Consider the following 20950-nt stretch of genomic DNA (forward strand, 5'->3'; position numbering starts at 1 on the left):
AGAAAACCAGGGAGTTAACTAGAAAATATCAAAAGAAAAAGAAAAAGAAACTCTAAAACTAAAAAATTTAGGACAGAGGTTCTAGATGAAAGCCCAGGTAGGGGAAAAAAAATCAGCTGGACGAAAATGAGACATACATAGAGAGATTATTCTTCCAAAAGGGAGAAAAGGAAGAAGCTTGCTTGGAATGTACTGGGCCAGAGGTATCCCGAGGAATCCACATTCGACACAGTCAAGCAGAAAATACCAAAGCAAATCCCAATAAATGTCCACTAAGTGACCAGGTGGCCTCAGACGTCCAACGAGTGTTGTAACCTTTACGGATGATGCAGTGGAATGAGCCATACCATACAAAATTACAACAAGACCACAACAGAAGACTGGCAGTGATTTGTTTTTTGTGGAATCACAAACTGTTATTATTGCAGGTCATTGCAGAAGGTCCAAGGCAATGGAAAACCTAAGGAACACCAAAAATATAACCAACCCCAGCTAGTAATTAAAAGACTATATTTGTCAATTGTGCAATCCCTGAAATGATGATTTCTGAGAACTCATTTCTCAGTTCTTCACTAAAGAATGTGCTGAGCTGACAAAAAATATTAGGCATTTTAACATCACAAAGTAAACATTCAGGAAACATTCAGGTTTTTCACAAAATAATTGAATAATCAAGTAATAGCATGAAAGGTTCTCTTTGGTAGGTAAAAATTTGTTTCCAGCTCAAAACACAAAGAGGGTTAAAAAATTTTTTTAAATAAAAAGCAAGATCAAAATGATCCCTCAGTCTGTCCATATGTAGAAAAGAGTGTTTGTTTTTTCCTTAACTATGGCTGATAGAGATATAGACATGACAGCCCTCTGGAAATCATATAGATTCCCTTTCCCATTCTCTTAGATATTACAATAGTTCGTGGCCCTTCAAAGCTCAGCTCTATTATTCCTTAGTATTTAATCTCTCTCCTTAGGGAGACATTAAATGAAATTAATTTTTTCTCCTTATTGGACAATAATGGGAAAAAAAGAGTTGAGAAACACTGCGATAATGGTCTTTCAGTATTCATTCTTAATCAGTCAGCAATTATTTCAAGAATATTTATTGAAGAAATGTCCTACATCAGCCACTGTGATGAGTGGTTGGAGATATAATGGTAAATAAGACCCTGCCCCTGTCCTCAAAAACTTCTAATCTATTCAGAGGTCATAAGAGATAAGCAATCAGCCCCAATAGAGAAGGGTCATTATTATCACAGGAGTGCTTTGGAAACATAGAAGAGGTACCAACCTAGCCAAAGTGAGGCTAGGAATAAGGACAGGCTTCCTGAAGGATGTGACATCAGAACTGAGTCCTGGATGACTGGTCAGAGTTAGACAGACAAAGATAGCATGTGCAAAGGCCCAGGGAAAAAGACATGGTGTAAAGGGAAAGAAGTGAAATACTTTAGTATGACTTGAGCTTAGTGTGAGACAGGAAAGTAAATGGGTGGGGCTGGAGTCATATGTAAGAGTCAGATCATGAATGGCCTTCTATGCAACTCTGAGAAGTTTAAATTTTATCCTGAAGATCCTAGAGCCATGGGGAATTTTTAGCAGAGGTTGAAAATATATTATTGAAAATATGTTTTAGAAAGTTTATTTTGGCCAAGGTGTGAAAAATGGATTGGAGAAAAAGAAAATGAAGAGGTTCTTGCAGTAACCCAGGTGAGACAACAGTGGCCTCAAGTAAGATAACAGTTGTAGTGAGGGTGGATAGAAGTAAGATTTGAGGGCTGTGGAATTGACAGGACCACATTGGGGCGGGAGGGGTAGGGGACAGACAAGTGATAAGGATGACTTGCATTCCTAGCTTGAGCAATCGGAACAGAAACATAGAAGGAAGGGTAGTTGGGAATTGGAGGTAATTTGTAACTTCCAGGGGGAGATTTCCATTATAAGTTTGATAATACGTTATGACCCTGAAGCCAGGAGGAAAATTCGAATTAAAAAAAAAGACAGCAGATGGGGTAAGTGAAGCCATGGGAATGAAAGAGCTCATCCAGAGAGACTCTGGAGAATGTGAAGAGGAGCTGGACAAGGACAGAACCCTGAAAATACCAACATTCAAAAGACAGCTAAAGAAAGAGGAGCACGTAAGAGCAGCTGAGAAATAGCAGGCAGGGAGGGAAGAGGAAACAGGAGAATGCAGTACCATGCATGCGGGAGGGAAGTAGAAGTTTTGGAAGAGGAGGAAACAGTCAGTGGCATCAACTGCTACTGACACCACCTAGGAAAGTGACTGAAAAGTGTTCATTGCAATTCACCAGCAAGAACTCATTGGCTAACCAGAATGAAGTCATTGGTAACCTTTATGAGATAAGTTTCTACAGAGTTATGGGGGCAGAGGCCATATTGTAGGGGGCTGAGAAACAAGTAGAAGGTGAAGAAGGTGGGTTATTAAATGTTGACAACTCTCAAGAAATTTGACTGTGAAGAGGAAGAGAGAAATATATGAGTAGCTGGGTGGGAATGTGTATGGATGAAGGAGGGTTTTTTTGGTCTTTGTTTTATAAAAGAGACTTGAAAATTAAAATTCCAATGAAAGAGAGCCAATAGGGAGAAGTAGATGGTAAAGTAGAAAGAGAAGTGCCTGGGAAGGTTGTAGAGAGATCCAACCAGATTTAACCTTCATTCACTTCTCCCAAATCTTGAATAAAGAAGATTTGGAAGGAAACACACAAATTCAGAATCTTCCACTTGGAGACAGGAAGCACGTCACAGAGAACAGTCTATAAGTACTCTGCCCTCAGTCTACTACCTGCTAATAGCATTGTGTGCTAATCTTCACCTTCTCTTTATCAAAGTGAAAGGAATTAATTGATACATCTCATTAATGTTCACCTGATGTCAAAATCTATGAGAACATCAGTCTCACGTAAATAACCATAGATGTGGTTTTCCTGACTCTGTATCTAGCAGTTTAAGTAGATACAGTCCTTGACATCTAGAATCTCACAATAAAAAACGGATGACACGGACACACACATCACCACCACCATTACCACACAAGGGCACAATATTATAGTAAGAGAACATGATGACTCTTAAATAGGAATTTATATTAGGTACATGTTTGGTATTTGTTTTTTCTGGCTACGGAATACATGAAAGTTTTGCTGGGAAATTGAGTGGGGTTAGGAAAAGCATTACTTGACTTTCACATAAACAGGGGAGGTCTGGGAGGGAAGAGGGGAGGGAGAGCTTGACTAGATTACAAGCTCTAAGGGGAAAAAAACCTGTCTCTTTTGGACCCCACCACCCAAGCTTACCAAATGAGTGACAGCAATTGACTGATTATATATAGTCCTAGATCCAGAGACTTACTGATGGAAAAACTAGGCAAAGGTTGAATAGGTAGGCTTGGATGGAGGGCAAAATGCATACCGAATATCAAAAGGTTAAAGGGGTATGACACCTTAGATTGGGCAGAAAAGGGTCCAATGATGAAGTATCAAAGAGCAACAAGTCTGACGGTGAGATAGCTCAGGAGAAGAACACTATAGGTGTGAAGGTTGTTGTCCAAACTACATACTACCTTTTGGTTTCATAGAGAAAGAGTGGATGAGAAAGATATGGAACCCTTTAAGGTTTAGTAAGAACTAGAATATTGGCATAGCCAGGAATTTTAGCATTTTTCTGATAGAAAAGAGGAAATTTTGTCATTTATTCCAGAAAATTCTAGGTTATTAAGATTTCAATTAAGAGCTGCAAAGAGACTTCACATGAAAATATGTCTTAAAAGTATTTATTTACTTCTTAGACTTAGTTATTAATAAGTCTATATAGAGCATCTTGAAATATATTCTAGCAGGCAAGAAGTAATAAACGATATTGGAAGGGAAAGTTGGGGGCAGACTTTTTGGGCTGAGCGAGTCTTACCCAAGGTCAAAAGCTAGCAAGAGACAGCACCAGGACTTCAGTTCAATCTTTGATTCTAAATCCTGTGGTCACAGAGGTTTTGGTAAGGGGAAATAGGCAACATGCTCACAATTAGAATATTACTACTGATATTCTAACCTGGCAAGAGGTAATGAGGACTTGAACAAAGGCATAGGCAACAAGAAAAGAGGGAGGAGGATGGATTTCAAAGAAACTGTGGAGGTGGTGTTAATAAGATTTGATAACCGAGTAAATGTGGCAGGTAAGAAAGAAGAGTACATCACAACGAGTGTAGGGTTTTTCCAGAAATGACTCATCACACAGTGAAACTTGGTTGTGGCATCAATGACATGAATGTGTGTTCATATGCCATCTAAGAGAATCAGTTCATAACAGCCTGTTTAAATAAAGAAGACCATTGTGGTGATGAGACCTTAACAAAATGTGTTGTTGGGACAGCCCTAGTTATAAAAAAAAACAAAATAAAAAGCAGTAAGAATCTTTGGGTTTTTTTTTTTTTTCTCTAGCACTACTTCTTAGAAAGAATGTTCCAATAAACTTGCATGAATAAATCTAGTCAATTTAGAGTAGCTATAGGGCTGTTGGAAAGGATATATCAGGCTTAAATGACTCATTGAAGATAAGAGATTACAGAATATTAGAAACAGAAAAAGTCTTAGAGATCACTTAGTTCAATCATTTCCATTAAAAAAAAAACTGTATAGGTCACTTCAAACATATACAAAGGTGAAGAGCATAGTGTCATGAATCTGCATTGACTTATCATCAATTTGATGATTATCAAATTTTATTTATTTATTTTTTGGCTGCGTTGGGTCTTCGTTGCTGCGCGCGGGCTTTCTCTAGTTGCGACGAGTGGGGGCTGCTCTTCGTTGCAGGGCATGGGCTTCTCACTGCGGTGGCTTCTCTTGTTGCGGAGCATGGGCTCTAGGCGCGCAGTCTTCAGTAGTTGTGGTGCACGGGCTTGGTTGCTCCGTGGCATGTGGGATCTTCCCGGACCAGGGATCGAACCTGTGTCCCCTGCATTGGCAGGTGAATTCTTAACCACTGTGCCACCAGGGAAGTCCTTTTTCTAAAAAATATTTATTTATTTGGTTGTGCTGGGTGGGCTCCTTAGTTGTGACATGTGAACTCTTAGTTGCGGCATGCACATGGGATCTAGTTCCCTGACCAGGGATCGAACCCAGGCCCCCTGCATTGGCAGCGCGGAGTCTTAACCACTGCACCATCAGGGAAGTCCCGATGATTATCAATTTATATCCAACCTTGTGTCATCTTTATCCCCACCCCAAGATATCTGTTTCATCCATAAATATTTTCGGTTGAATCTCTAAAAGATGAGCATTCTTTTTAAAATAATAATAATATCATCATACCTAAAAAATTAACAACAATTTCTTAATACCAGAAAATATCTGGTCAGGACTCAACATTTCTCCAGTTGTTTCATAATTTCTCTAATATGTCTCTGAAGTCTCTTAAATCGACAGTTTCCCTTTCCTCCTTTTGTATTTTTTCTGCTAATAAGATAGAAGCCAGGTAATATGTCTGATGAAGTTTCCCACTTTCTGGATTTTGCTGAATGCAGCCCAATGGTTTCATTTTACATAGTCTTCTGTTCCCTGTATTTTCTCTAACCTGGTAGATATAGAGGCTTCATCAGATTCAAGTTCTATTGCTTGAGACGAATACTTCACAGGTGATGGAGGAATGCAATAGCTGGTTCTTTTTGGTGTGAAAATCCCCTTATTTTTAAAAGATGGCTTAAACTGAAGACTCCTTGGGGTTGAGTGATTCACATATTCGTAAGACAAACTTTCAATCTTTTGATTCTCAGTTCTCTACTCCTTTTATTATATCTTATACTATTAACTTTAATATTAAAGTTAATACTATTAACTTTAATAGTATATCTTATACTATTAACTATTAATCACTTACTGAGTGATTATAGTATACCAATTGCTCTGCTAGGTATTGCATGAGATATGGCCGCACCATTCTCAAAATTACCCAAGCCCTACATCCAGAAATGATCCTAGGCTTCTCCACTTCTCTTACTTCTACTAAGTCCTGTTAATTTTATCTATTTAACATTGCTTTCCTTTGTTCCACCCTTTCCATCCCCCACTGCTACTGCTTTAGTTTAGACCTTTATCATTGCTTTCCTGGACCACTAAAATAGCTTCTTGAAACTCCTCTCCTCCATAACAATCTTGCCTTCCTCAACGCAGCTCTGCCTTATCAACAAAAGATTTTTCCAAATTGCAAATCTAAATGTATTGCTTTTCTGCTTTAACCATTTGGGAGTCTCTCATATCCATGATGGAGTCCATACTCCTTCGTGCAGCCTAAGTCTACTCCCTCACCTGGTCTTTGCCTACCTGACCATCCTCATCTGTCCCTACCTCCACTCAGTATATTCCAATCTACTGAATCACTGAAGTTTTCTGAATGTGCCAGCAAGGATATATAGTGATTAAAAGTAGACTCTAGAATTGGACAGACTTGACCTGGAGCCCTAGATTCCCCATTTACTAGCCATGCAACCCAGGGCATACTTACCATCACTGTATCGTACACCGTGCTACTATCAGTAGCACAATCCTCAAAAACTTAGTGTAAAACCTTTATACTCAGCAATATGTTTCAGGAAATATATCTTACACATTTTGACATTTAATTATACCAATTTTAATTTATGAGTCTCTGAAGCATATTTCAGGAAAAAAAAATAAAATAATTGATATTAAAGTATTCATTGTTTACCAGCTCCTTTCCTTTATTATTTAGTATCTTTCTTCCTTTTTTTACTAAATTAATAATGTAGGATTGTATCTGATTGCAGTAAGTTTTCCTTCCTTTCAACATAATGAAAATTTGTATAATTATGAAATTTTAAAATGGTTAAATCTTTTGCTATTTATTTTCATTCAAATCCAGTATATTATTATATATATATTCAGAACCCAAACTATTCATCTTCATCTAAACCTTCAATTAAATTCCACAATGCAAACCTCTTGGCACTAGAACCACAGTTCATGTTTATTCAGCTGAGCTTGTGTCTTGAAAAAGTGTGGAAGTTCGGGGGTTTTCTGGTGAGAATCCACATTCTGACATCACCTTGACCATGACAGTGATTGGCTGTGGGAAGGCAAAGAAGAGTTTATAGCCTGCAAGAGCAAGTGAATGAGTGAGTGAGAGAGCAGAGGAAGTACTCAATCTGTGTCACTCACTCCTGGGAGCCTGCCTTCTCACTCCAGGACTGCAGAAGGGTAGGGTTTAATATGACGACTTGATTATCTTAAAATCAAACACGCCACATTTCACATCTCCCGGCTTGGTTTTGAACTTTTTATTTAAATATAGATATTAACACACTGTATAGAATTGCTAAGTAATTTAACACTTGTTTATCATTAAACTAGTACCTCATGTTTTAGATTCTTTCCAAAAGGCTGACTTTATTAACCTAAGCATGTAAATAAGTTCTTATTATTATGTACATAAACTAGAAAATTATGCTTCCTACTTTCTACTTCTGTACCTCACAGATAACTGTTTGTTTACTCATTCTGATGCATTCAAGATAATCTGACTGAAATACTATTTTGCATTTACAAATCTGCCTCGATGTATGTTGATTTCTCCATCAATTATGCCTAACTTGTACTTCAATTATAAACAGTATTTTTCAATATGTTATATATTTGGTTTCAAAGTGTTAATATCTTATAGCTCTAAAAGCAGAATGGAAAAATGCATAGTACTAGGGAAATAAGAGATGTTGTTAGTTTATACTCTTCCCAATAAAAGCTTGCAATTAGATTCTCAAAACAATCCTTTAAAATTTTTTAAATTGTTGTCTGGGTTAGTAGTGGGCACTATAGTGGTCTTTGCTTTTGATGAATCACAAAATAAATAAAATGAGATTTATGTAGCCAGCCAATTGCTACCTACATGAGTCACTTGGTTCTTTTTATATTATTCCTGTTGTGTTTTCATCTAGTTGTTTTTATGGTTTGTAATGAGAAAATTTTACACTCTGAACTCTTTCTACGGTTTTACGTATTTTAGTTTTTAGCTCTTTAAGATACTGTAATTACTCCAACTCTTTTCATAAAGCTGCAGAGCAATAATCTTCCTGTTTGGTGATGGGCTCCATCATGGGTGGCCAAGGTCAAAGTATTGTTCAGAGCACCTCAGTAGCAATGTGAGCTTCTTAAACAGATGGGTCTCCTTTAAGGGAAACCTCTTTATCCCCGCGTGGCCATCAAGAACTTTTGCTAAAGTAGACAGGGCTGTGAGAAAGTTTGCAGGCATCAAAATCAAAGACCCACTCTGCCACAAAGAGAGGTGACAGAGGACCACAGACAGCTGCTCCAGGACTCTAGCCTTACTCTGTGTAATGTTTATTTTTGCGTCAGATACTCAATAAGGATGCAATAAATCGTGGCTAGTGATGATAAAATGCAGAATCTACCTTCAGAGTATAGTATATGACATGCATTTAATACATTTTAAATATTACTTTTCCCAGTGTGTTTATGGGGAAATTCCCATTACCATTACATATTGCTTCTAAAATTTTGCCAAAACTGTCGCTCTGGAGGAGAAAGCACTCTCAGTTAAATGTGTTTGTCAGGGCAAGTGCTGGGTGTTAGTGGCTTTCAGCTAAGTTTGTTCAACTTCTATTAAAATAGGATTTTATCAAATAGAATAAAATTAAGATACGATTTCACAATCGCTTTCCTTTTACCTCTGAGGAATCTATGTGGAACTGAGATCTTGGCCTGGCTGCAAACCCCGGGACTGTTCACAATGTATTCCTATTCTGAGAGTTGCATCTTCAATTTTTCCATAAAATTGACGTCTCCATCACGACTATCACCCTGACCTTGGAGAGCCCCACATCCATTCCATGACAACCTCCCACATCAGTGATGGAAAGCTTAAATGGAGCTGGAGAACAATGTAACTTGAGGAAATTTCCCCCTGATATCCCACGATGCACTCTGATAACTCTTCTCATAGAATCATCCTTAAACATGGATGTTGGGTGCTACATGTTATGAGAATAATATTTCACATGTCATGGATCTTTTCACACACATAAAAAATATCAAGTATTCGAAGATATCCATGGGAAAATGCCTCCAAGTTTTAATTTTACAAACAAACTTTTACTTCAAAAGCTATAGAGAAGCTGGAAACAGCCTGTGGGATAATTGGCATAAAAGCAACCATTGGAATGTATTCAGTTTTTGCTTAGTTTTTAATTATAAACAAAACAAACAGGTCACATAACTACACTAGCTAATGTTCCTATGTCAAGGGCATCAGGAGGCTTCCATGCCCCAACATGAAGTACACTGAGCATGCAAGCCCCTGGCAGTGATGAAATGGTCTTCCACTGACAAATCAGAGCAGATAGGTTAAAACCAAATATGGAACTCATAATTATTCAAATAGGTGGATAAAGTCAGTCTTCTACCTCTTAAACAGAAGGAACAATTTTAGAACAAAAGCAGAAATTTGGTCCTACTTAGTCAAAGCTCTAATTGGACAAAAATGAAAACAATTAAATACATCACCTAGTATGAGCAAAAAAGGGTACATTCTTAGTTTTACTCATTAACTTTACCACTTCATTAATTCCAGAAGCAAAATGAAGACGGCTTTAATTTTGCTCAGCATTTTGGGAATGGCCTGTGCTCTCTCGGTAAGTTCTTTATTAAAAACCTATAGTTATTTCCATTTTTGTCTTTTTATATTGAGAGAATATATAATAATTAAATGCTCTTTTAAACAGATGAAAAATTTGCATCGAAGAGCCAAATTAGAGGATTCTGAAGAAAATGGGGTAATTCACCTTAGCATACTTCCTTGGCTTGACTGCACTTCCTCTAGATTTATTGCACATGAAACATGAATGTATCATTTATTGTGTTCATGCAGGTCTTTAAGTACAGGGCCCGATATTATCTTTACAAGCATGCCTACTTTTATCCTCCTCTAAAGCGATTTCCGGTTCAGGTAAGTATAAAAATTAATTTTCCTTCTCACCCATTACAATTGAAAGGGAATCCAGTTTAACTGTAAAACACCTAAATTCAACTCTCCCTGAAATTCAGCCAGAAAGAAAGACCACTTACTACAAACAGTTCGTTTTTAATATAATAAAATAAAATTTATTCCTAAGGTTTTCTTGTAAAGCAGAGCCACACACATAGAGAGTAAACTCATTTGGGCCCAGTCTAGAATGACGTAATGAAAGCACACCCTGCAGAACATTGAGTTCAGGTGTTTTGTCTAATTCACTGACAAAAGTGGACAATTTTATCAGTTGTTGACATTTAAGTCAGTGCTAAGGCCACTAATTGCCATATTATACAGTCATATAGCTGTTTTATAGCCAATAATTTAGACTCGTTTAATTTAGGGGAAAAAATTGACTTCATAAACAACAAAAAGCATTAAAAAAATTCCTGGTAATCACTGGTTTGCTGAAGAGTTTCTTAACCTTTGACCTGTGTAGTTCACTAGAACAATACATCATATTGGCGCATACCTCTGATGGAAAGTGTAGATCAAGAATGCAGAGGAAAGAGAGAAATTCATGAAGCAAACTAAAAAGCTTGTGAGAAAAACAAAACATCCTTAAAATTTGTAAACAAACAAACAAAAAATAACTAAACACTAAAAATAAGAATTTCTGTTTTTACTGAGTTACCTGTGAAGAGGGTTCTGAAAACTAGAGGGTGTGGTGCTGATTTTAAATAGACAACAAACCAGAATTGTGCTATTTTTATTACTATACAGTCTGGGCTCAGGGCACCAATTATGCAGCATCTGACCCCAGTCTCCTGAGACACTAAAAGCAGTAAGGACGCTGAAAACGATGCCTTAGCACAGTGGCTTGGCATAGTATCCTGCCATATGTTGGACTAACCCAGTTCCAACTCATACAATGGTAGGAAATGATCATCTTAAAGTATTTCTAGCACCATAATAATTATGGGGAATGTGTACGGCCACAGAAATATGAGCACAAATGATACAAGAGTTGTGGGTTTTCAGAATTGCCTTCCATTCTTTGGTTTCCCCATAAATAAACATTGCTCATTTGAAACTTTGTTGTCTTTCTTAAACTAAATGGAAATGATAATACATTTACATTTTGGACTACCTCTTCAACTTTTCTAAAATATCATATACTTGGAGGTATTCCCACCTAGAAATTTTTATATATATCTACGTGTGGCCCAATTTAAATGTCTGTAGTGAAAAGATATCAGGAGAGGTAATATTTTTCCTTACTGATAGACCCAAAGTTCACAGATTTTTAAGCAGATCTTTAATATACAAATTTTCTATAGATTATATGCAGATAGATTTATCTCAACCAATGTAGAATTTGTAAATAAGACAGTTGTTTCAAAATATAATCCAATAAAATATATCTCCTGATCCAACAGTCTGATCTGGTATTTATGATCTATCACCCCACTTTTCAAAGTTTGATTTCCAATATTTTTCTCCTTATATGTCTACTTATATGTTTCCATAGCTCCTTATTATTTATTTTCTTAAGTCTGTTAAGTATTTAGTGCTCAGATTATCACCCCCAAATGCATTAAGCTGCACTGGCTTTGAAGTTCATGTTTCATTCAAACTGATCTGTGTTTATATATAATCTTTTCTAAAATACCAACTTGCATGAAATAGCTTATGTTGATTGCAAGGCTGTCAGTCTATTGTAGCTTATCTGCTTGGCTACAGAAATGTAAGTATAAATAAGCTTAACACCCTAAGCATTTTTAACTGAGGAAATTTTTTTTATGATTAAAATGATATTTGGTTAGTGTGTGAACTCTTAGACAGCAGGGACTTTATCTTAAATTTCTTTTATCAGACTCATCTCAGTTATCACAGGACTTGACATGGGGAACTGCCCATATTTCCAACTTCCTCTCTTGCTATGACCTTCATTCTCAGTACAATGCCTGGAATATATATTTCGGAACTGAATAAATGCAGTAGGGATAGAAGTTGGAAGGAGTATATGAAAGACTTCCAGAAGAATCAATAGGACTTATTGACAAGCTGGTAATAAGGCGTAAATGAAAAAAAAGGAAAATAAGAAATGCTAAGTCTTCAAGGCATTTCATGCAGTTTTAAAACTGTCCTCACTGCAGATACTAATTGAAGAGTAAAATGGTTGGAGTAAGATGAAAGCTAGAGGTAAGGAAAGCTTGTAAAATGACTAAAACATTCCCATTGAGACAAAATATGTTGCACAAATATGCTGTCCTCTATATATAATTTAACTAACAAATAGAAATAGTTTCAATAGAATCTAATGCTTTATTCACCTCTGGGCTAGGGAAGGCACAGCCATTAAGGTCATGGCAGTGGAAGAGCAGGTCTAATTATTCTCTTTTCCACCCAAGGTTACTCTTGGCTCAAGGAGACAAGCATTCCTTTCCTTGGGTGGATGGCTTGGCCATCTGAAGAATGAGCCCAACAGGGAGAGCCCTGAGCAGGGTTGGGACATGAATATTCCCTCATGTTGATCTCTTAACCCTAAGGTTCTTCTGCAGCTATGTTTTCTAAGACTGACAGTACTTAACTGAGTCACCAGAATCAAAAATAAATTTGCAGAGCAGAAAATGACAGAATCTTAAGTTAGGTATCTACTTGTATACTTAGTGTCATTAAGGAGTGGTTGCAGAAAAAAGAAGGAAAGTTCAATTTGGATTAACATTAGGAGAAAGAGGAAAAATCTCCTCCACTGTCTTAAAGGCTCAGATAACAGATGTTTAGATATACCTTTCCTTTTAAAAAGTAGCAAAGCTCATTAACTTATAATTTTATTTTTATATACAGTCTCCTTGGTTTAATTTATTCTCATTCAGTATTGAGCTTTTTAGAGGAATGGTACTCATAAATTTCCTAAATGAGTAAATGAATTTTTCTCTTATATAACTTTACACACACACACACACACACACACACACTTCATTTTAGGCATTAGCTTTAATTAGATTAAAAGGTACTAAAAATTATATGCAAATTTAATTTCAAGTCAAATTCTAAGCTAAATTCACAAAGAGAGCTCATTATTTATGAAAATCATCCAGTAACAACTTATATTTTGTAATAAGCCTCGTTATCATTTCATTCATATTTTATAAAGAAAATAAAACAATGAGATCGATGTTTTAGCTCAAGACTTGTGTTGAACTGGTTGGAGAATTCACAACTGTGTGGGCTTCAGGTTCCTTCTCTGTAAAATTAAAAAATTGGACCAGATAATTCTCGTTCTCTCAGAGCTAAGCCATTCTGCCATTCATTGCTCTCGTTTTTACATACAAAATATTTCAACACACTGTCAATGCTTTCGAGGTTAAAAATGGAGTATTTCAATGCATATCTTGATCACTGTAAAATGCCCCTTTCTCTCTAATCTTGTTTTGCATATGTCCAATCTCCTCATAGCTTTCTCACAGTAGCATGAGAACTGTTCTAAGTAAATAAATATGTATGTACATATATATTCATATGTCTATGAATTCATGTATACATTTTTTTTTAGAGCAGTAGTGACTTGTCTGAAGAAAATGGAAATGATGATAGCTCAGAAGAGGAGGAAGAAGAGGTAAGGAATTTCTGCAGGTTTTTTCAAAGCAAACCGGGCAGCACAAAAAACAAATAGAAAACTAGTCTCCTGTAGTCTACACTCAGCAAATAGACATTGCCAGGTTACCAACTGCCCACAGTCTTCTATTTTGGACAAGGAGAATACTATTTAAATTAGGATTAAATAAAATGACCTGCTTAAAACACTATTACAGTTTGGGAATAAAGTTACCTGTAAGTTGTACATGAATACAAAAGTATCTCCATTTTAAGTGGAAGAAATGTAAATTCTGATAGAAGGAAAGAAAGTATTATTTACATTTAGGTGGATAGAGCATGATGGTAAAAGACAAATATATAATAATCCTAAACTTAGTGCAATACTTGTTTTAATGACTAAACTTTAAAAATTCAGTTTAATCAGTGGGTAGTATAAGAAAGCTAATCTCATATCCTCTACAGTGTTATTGTGATTCATCTGCCTTTCTTGACTCACAAAGTAGGGCTGTTCTTTCTGATTGGAGTTTTACATGTCTTTTTGCCTACTAATAAAATTCATGTTTTCATAGAAATGCAAATGCTCAAGATGTATAAATACCTTCCTATATAGTACTACAAATTAGTGTAGTTCATGGCTAAAATTCATCTATATAACTTGGAAATTGTGCTAACATGTTTATAATTGACATTCTTGCCCATAGAAACATACGAATTCAGTACATTTTCCTGGGTAGTCAGTTATAGCTATCCACTGGTTTGGGAACCTTCTAAATTCAGGTATTCTTAGATGCTATTTATGAAGAGACAATGACAGTCCAAAAAAAATGGATAAACGTCTGCTCTCTTGAAAACAAAATGGTGTGGGAACTTTAAAAGTGACGCATAATTAGTCTGATTTTTTTTTTAACCATAAAAGTAACTTTTTTAGTACCACAATTTATCCTAATAGCTTTTAAAGGGGTACCTTAACAGGAATGTCAAGCCAGGACCAGGAAAAATGCCACCTACTAAATCCCACAAAATTTTGCCTGGAGTTCCACATAGTAATCTTACACAAGAACTAAGCTAGGGTAATCCATTCAACCACAGCTGCTTGCTGTACAGAGATTGTAAAATTGCCTTACCAGCTAGATTTCCCAATTAGACTGCATATCTTTTGACAATGGTTCTTCATTTGTTGCGATGGTGGTTGGGATGGAGAAACATTAAGGTTCCTTTAGAACTCTGATGAAATCTCACGTACTCAATATTTTACCAACAATCTCTGAACATTTCTGGTCCTCCCAGAACTTATCTGCAAACTCCCCATGACCCAGGAGACTAGAGACCATAGGTAACAATCCTTGCTTTGAAGATGAACAGTGCTGTACCCTCTTTTGCATCTCTTCACACTGCCCAGCCCAGTTTCTTATACATATATAGTGCCCAGTCAATATTTGGTGGTTTGATTTTGAAACTTCAGAGGAATAAATGCTCCAAAGACCATTCATTCAAAGTGATACTGGAAAACTGGATGAATGAACCTGGGAGTCTTCCATCCTGAAGAGAGTTTAGAGCCTCTTTTTTCCCCATCTCTTCCCGAAAATTTCACTGGCAGTTCAGATTAAATACAGAGTCTCCAGGAATTGTATTCCCATGAGAAGGTGCTTAGGCATATTTTCTATTTGGTGATCATACATTTTTTTCCCTTCTCCTAAATTATTCAGTCTCACATTTATAAAACTTTTATTGAAATATAATGTACATAACACAATTATCATAAGTTTATAGATGACTGAAATTTCAGAAATTGAACACTTAAGGGTAACCAGCACCCATAGAAAAAAGCAGCACATGTTTTGTGCTCCATTCCATCCGTTAACCAACCACCACCAAGGGCAACTGCTATGTTGACTCCTAACAGATAGATTGTCTTTGGCTCTTTTTGTGTTCCATACACACACACATACATACATGTATGGAATCATGCAGCATATACTCTTTTGCATGTGACCTCTTCCACTCTCAGCTTCAGAGATTGGTTCATATGTTTCTATAGTTGAAAATCGTTCATTCTCATTGTCAGTATTTCATTATGTGAATGTACCACAATGTGTTATCCTTCTGTTGAAGGGCAGTTGGGGAGTTTTCAGGTTTGGGCTATGACAAAAGAGTGCTGCTGTGAACTTCTAGTACTCCTTCTGGTGAACATATGCATTCATTTCTGGAGGCCACTTTACCTAGACATGAAATATCTACGTCGAAAGGTCTGCATATGTTCTTCCTGAGGAGATGCCACCAACAGCTTACCAAGGACGACGTACTAATGTAAACTTCCACTATCCATATATAAGCATTCCAGTAGCTTTACATTCTCACCAACACGTATTTCTTTCAGTCATTTTAGCTATTCTGGTGGGTTAATAATACTTTTTTAAAGCACAAATGATTGCTATGTTTTCTATTCAAGAAGATATTTGAGGTCTCGTACCCATAAAAAGACTGACCTACTTTCCTTTTTAACTTATTGTAGCAGAACAAGTACTAGGAAAAGAAAGGGTGTTGTTAGGAGAAAATGGAGAATCCTACAAGTTGGGAGTTTGGGTCTGTAGTCATGACCCTGCTGCTAATGAACTGCCACGTCTTTGATCTCATGTGAGTCATTTATCCCACTGGACCTCAGGTTCTTTACCTGTGAAACAATGGTGCAGGACCCAAACTGTATCGTCTCCTACTCTAAGGATATTTCCTCCTTCTTCCCTGAAAGATTTAGTCTGTTGGACTAAAGCATATAAACATGAAAAAATAAATAGTATGGTGTTAGTGTGATATTTGACACAGTTAGCTTGGAGACTGTTTTGGGGTGGACTCTAGCAGTCCCAAGAGTTCATTAAAACAGTGGAATTTACAAATCTGATGAAACAAACATCATTTGTTTTAGTAATAAGGCAGGCTAAATCTGGCTTTTGTTTGTTTGTTTTGAAGTCTTAAAATATAGGATGCCTAGTTAAAGTTATCCTAACGTCACAATCTCTTAAAAAACACATTGAAATAAATTCAGTTTTCCAGTACTCATTTAAAGTAAATAAATTCTGTGTATGAATTCCTGACTTTCAATATTAGCTATGAATTACTTTGAGAGATTAACTCCATCAAGGAACAATTGCCTAACAACATGGAGTAAAGGCAAAATAGTAAAATGTTAAAGATGATAATAACATTCATTGAGGAGTAGTAATTTTTAAAAAACATCTTCCTGCAATAACATAATATATCGCTAAGGATTTCTTGGAGTGTTTGATTTCTCCTTTGCACAGAAGAATTGTGTGTCAAATGCCTGACACCTTTTGAATACTGCACACAGCTCAAAACTGGCTTATACATTGGCAGATGGATTTTGAATTTAATATGTCTCTTTTTCTTTAAATACTCCTGAAAGTAAATGAAATACATTCACTTCTTTTTGATAGTAAATATGACATGCAATCAACTTGTTTGAAGAGAGGGGCTTCTATAAAAAATTCTTTTCTGAAAAACTGTCCCAGGTATAATGTGGACAATTCACATAAATCCTCCTTGTCATCAAGAATGTCATGGTGCACAGAAAGGGCCCAGGTTTTTTTTTTTTTTAATTAGAAAGATACAGTTTCATCACTTACTATGAGACCTTAAACAAGATATTTAACTTTTCTGAGCTCACTTTCCTTTTCTAAAGGGTGTGAGTTACAACCCTACCTTAAAAGACTGCTCTAAGGAATTAAAAAAATAGGTATAAAGTTCTCAGCTTATTTGTCAGCAAATACAATAATTAATGAACTATCATGTCGTAGTAGCTATTAACAAGACTTCAAGAGCCTAAGCCATGTATTGTATGATATCATATAGTCAGATATGCTGAAATTATTACACAAATATTTTTGAATTGATTAAACGGAATACATAAATATCTAAAGCACACCATAGTGAGGTAAATAGTATGAGAAAACTTTGAATTGAGTTCTGAGAAGTGAGAAGTGCAAACGGCATAAGAGGAAGCAGAATTGTCACCACTGGGTGACAAGCTGGCTGAGGGGTACGGAGAAGGTTTTTTCCGATAATGGTTCACGACTTCAACAAATCTTGAGTTATCTTCTAGCTTAAATACATTTTCTTGCTCTGGACGCTTACCCCAGGAGACTTCAAATGAAGAAGAAAACAATGAAGAGAACGAAGATTCTGATGGAAATGAAGACGAAGAGTCGGAGGCTGAGAACACCACCCTTTCCATTACCACACTTGGTTATGGAGAGGAGACCACACCTGGAACAGGGAATATAGGTCTAGCTGCCATCCAGCTTCCCACGAAGGTAACAATTCCTCCAAGATGTTCAATCTGCTCTCATTGCTTTACTGAAGTCTGAGGTTATCCTGACACTCTACACACAGTATTTTATATTATCTTCATTAACTCAATGAAAAAGTAAGAGCAGGTACAATGTCCCTGTTAACAAATAAGGAAAGGTTTTTCCCATGGAAGTTCTCTTCCCATGTTCTTATACTGACTTTCAATATTATCACAGAAGACTAAGGACAAGCATCTTAGCAATGGATAAAAGGTCCTGAGAGATGCCATAGCATTTCTGGGAAGAGGATTCCAAGACTGAGAAAGTGAGTAGCAAAGCTATACAAAGCATCTCCCACAGAGACTTATTTATCAGGTACCTTTTTCTCCCTCAAAACCCAATGACAAAGGTACTAACTCTGAATTTTAAAAAACCCACCAATTCTTTTGTAACTTAAACTGGCTTCAATTAAGAATTACACGTAGAACAAGGCTGTCAGTACAGCCTACGTTGGATGAAATAATGGCCTTAAGTTTTATGTTTTTCACACCTAAATTTGGATTCCTTCAAACTTTTCCTTATAGGCTGGGGATATAGGAAAGAAGGCTACAAAAGAGGAGGAAAGTGATGAAGAAGAAGAGGAAGAAAATGAAAATGAAGCAGAAGTGGATGATAATGAGCAAGGCATAAATGGCACTAGCACCAACGGCACAGAGATAGACAATGGCCATGGCAGCAGTGGTGGGGACAATGGAGAGGAAGAAGGCGAAGAAGGTGTCACTGAAGCCAACGCAGAAGGAACCACAGTGGCTGGAGGCCAGGACAGTGGTGGCTCTAAGGCAACTACGTCTCCAAATGGTGGAGTTGGACCTACAACTCCACCCCAGGAGATCGACGGGGCTACCCCGCCACCATTTGGGGAAACTACCACCCCTGGATATGAGGGGGAGTATGAACAAACAGGCACCAATGAGTACGACAATGGATATGAAATCTACGAAAACGAAAATGGGGAACCTCGTGGGGACAATTACCGAGCCTATGAGGATGAGTACAGCTACTATAAAGGGCGGAGCTACGACGGCTACGACGGTCAAGATTACTACCACCAGTGAAGGCCCAGCCTGGGACGAATTCATCCGTTCTGCCACTTCGTGCGGTTACCGTTTTCAAAGTTCAACTCAGGAAGGTGCAATATAACAAGTGTGCATATTATAATGTGGAATGGCGCTGCCGTTCCAAAGTGGTTAACCAATGCATGAGATCGTGTGTGACTGAATATTTTGAGGTTGTAGTTCTATAAACAGTGTTTTTAACGTGTTTGCGCTAACTGCTAAAACATACCCTTTGATCGAGAGGCGCTTCTTAGAAGAGATTCACTGACATGAGTAACACTGTATACAATAAATGTGTAGTTCTCTAATCGCACTACCTATCCATCACTGTATATTAGGTTTAATTACCATCCTCATGTATTTTTATGTGACTTGTATGTATATTCTATCGATGGGTTTTATCACAAATAAAAATGCAATCCTTCAAATGTGTTGTAATTAAGAAGAAAAATGAGAGATTCAGAATGAAAAAAAGTGAGACCAGTGGGATGACGATTCAGCTAAAGTATGAAAGCTTATTTCCTCTATGGTTTAAAAACTCAGAAGGACGATAGACATTTTTTCATGGATAAATCAACATAACTAAGATTTTGACATGCTTGTGGGCGGGCTCAGCCATATATATCAGGGAAATAAACAGCTTTTATTAGAGTTGCCAGATTTGACAAGTAAAAATGTAGGATGCCTAGTTAAATTTGAATTTCAGATAAACAATGAGTAACTTTTTAGTATAAGTATGCTCTATGCAATATTTGGCATTTGTGAAATATTTGGGACATAGTTATACTAAATAAATGATTCATTATCTGAAATTCAAGTTTAATTGACTGTCCTGTGTTACATCTGGCAACCCTACTCCTATTGATTTGGTTCTAGGTGGTGTGGCAGTGGGATGGGGTAGAAAACTCTTACACATACGCACAAACATCAACCCACCATCTCCTAACTCTTTATTTTGAAAAATGCCAAGCCTTCAGAAAAGCTGGAAGACTAGTACATGAGCACCTAAATTCACCAATGGTTAACATTTTGCCATATTTACCTCTTTCTATTTCTGTGTGCCTCTCTTCATATATATATACACTGCTTTGCCAAACCATTAAAGAGTGATTGCAGACATCGTGGCATCACAATGTTCACCCCTAAATTCTTCAGCATTTAGTATTAGAACAAGGAATTCTCCTACATGGCTGCCATACCATTCTTATTCTCATTCTCAAGAAATTCAACCTAGATATGATAATATTTTCTAATACACAGTCCATATTCAAATTTCCCCAATTATTCCAATAATGTAATTTATTGCTAACTCATTTAATCCTCACAAAACTCTGTCAGGTAGGTTTTATTGTTATCGCCCGTGTTATTGACGAAGGGGCTGAGGCACAAAGAAGTTGAGCAGCTTGCACCAGGTCACAACGTCAAAGCAGCAGCCTAGCTTTAGGATCTGTTCTCTTGACCATTAGCGTATATTCATTAGGAATGCTATATTCATTAGTGTTGTATATTCATCAGGAATGGATGTTGAGCCACGAGTGGGCAGGAAATCTCTAATGATGAGGGCATTGCTGAAAAAACGAGACATCTTCTATCGCAATTTTCTTAGAACCAACTATATTTTTTTATGACGTGAGCCCTAAAGAATATTTTCAAAGCAAGGATCCTCTGATATTTTTCAGGTATTCTGGTATACCTTTCTACACAGGTAGCTTGGTATTGTGCAAAATGCATGAGCCCTGGAGTTAGGTGGGCTTGAATGATGGTGTTATCGAGAGTAAATGAATTTCCTTCCCTAGAGTCTTTGTTCCCTCACCTCCTACATGTGCAGTATACTCAGTGGGTTGCTGTTTAGAGTCCGACCCATTACGAGCTACTCAGATCATCACCTCTCTCCTCTCCAGTCCCTTCCTTTCTCCATCTTAACACTTAGGTGCATCTGATTGTAATAGAATT

At 36.9% G+C, this 20950-nt stretch overlaps 1 protein-coding gene and 1 long non-coding RNA gene across 2 annotated transcripts in view; one reads left to right on the plus strand and one right to left on the minus strand.

Moving 5' to 3' along the window:
* LOC137763584 (uncharacterized) overlaps positions 1-20950 on the minus strand; it is a 191400-nt gene that overhangs the window by 33881 nt on the left and 136569 nt on the right. The gene's annotated exons all lie outside the window — the stretch shown is intronic.
* IBSP (integrin binding sialoprotein) lies at positions 9608-18997 on the plus strand. The gene is made up of 6 exons (XM_068542037.1): positions 9608-9661; positions 9752-9802; positions 9898-9975; positions 13538-13600; positions 17733-17906; positions 18467-18997. Exons 1-6 carry the CDS (start codon positions 9608-9610, stop codon positions 18995-18997), a joined length of 951 nt encoding a protein of 316 aa, XP_068398138.1.

This window comes from Eschrichtius robustus, chromosome 4, assembly GCF_028021215.1.
Source record: "Eschrichtius robustus isolate mEscRob2 chromosome 4, mEscRob2.pri, whole genome shotgun sequence".
NCBI classification, from domain to species: domain Eukaryota; kingdom Metazoa; phylum Chordata; class Mammalia; order Artiodactyla; family Eschrichtiidae; genus Eschrichtius; species Eschrichtius robustus.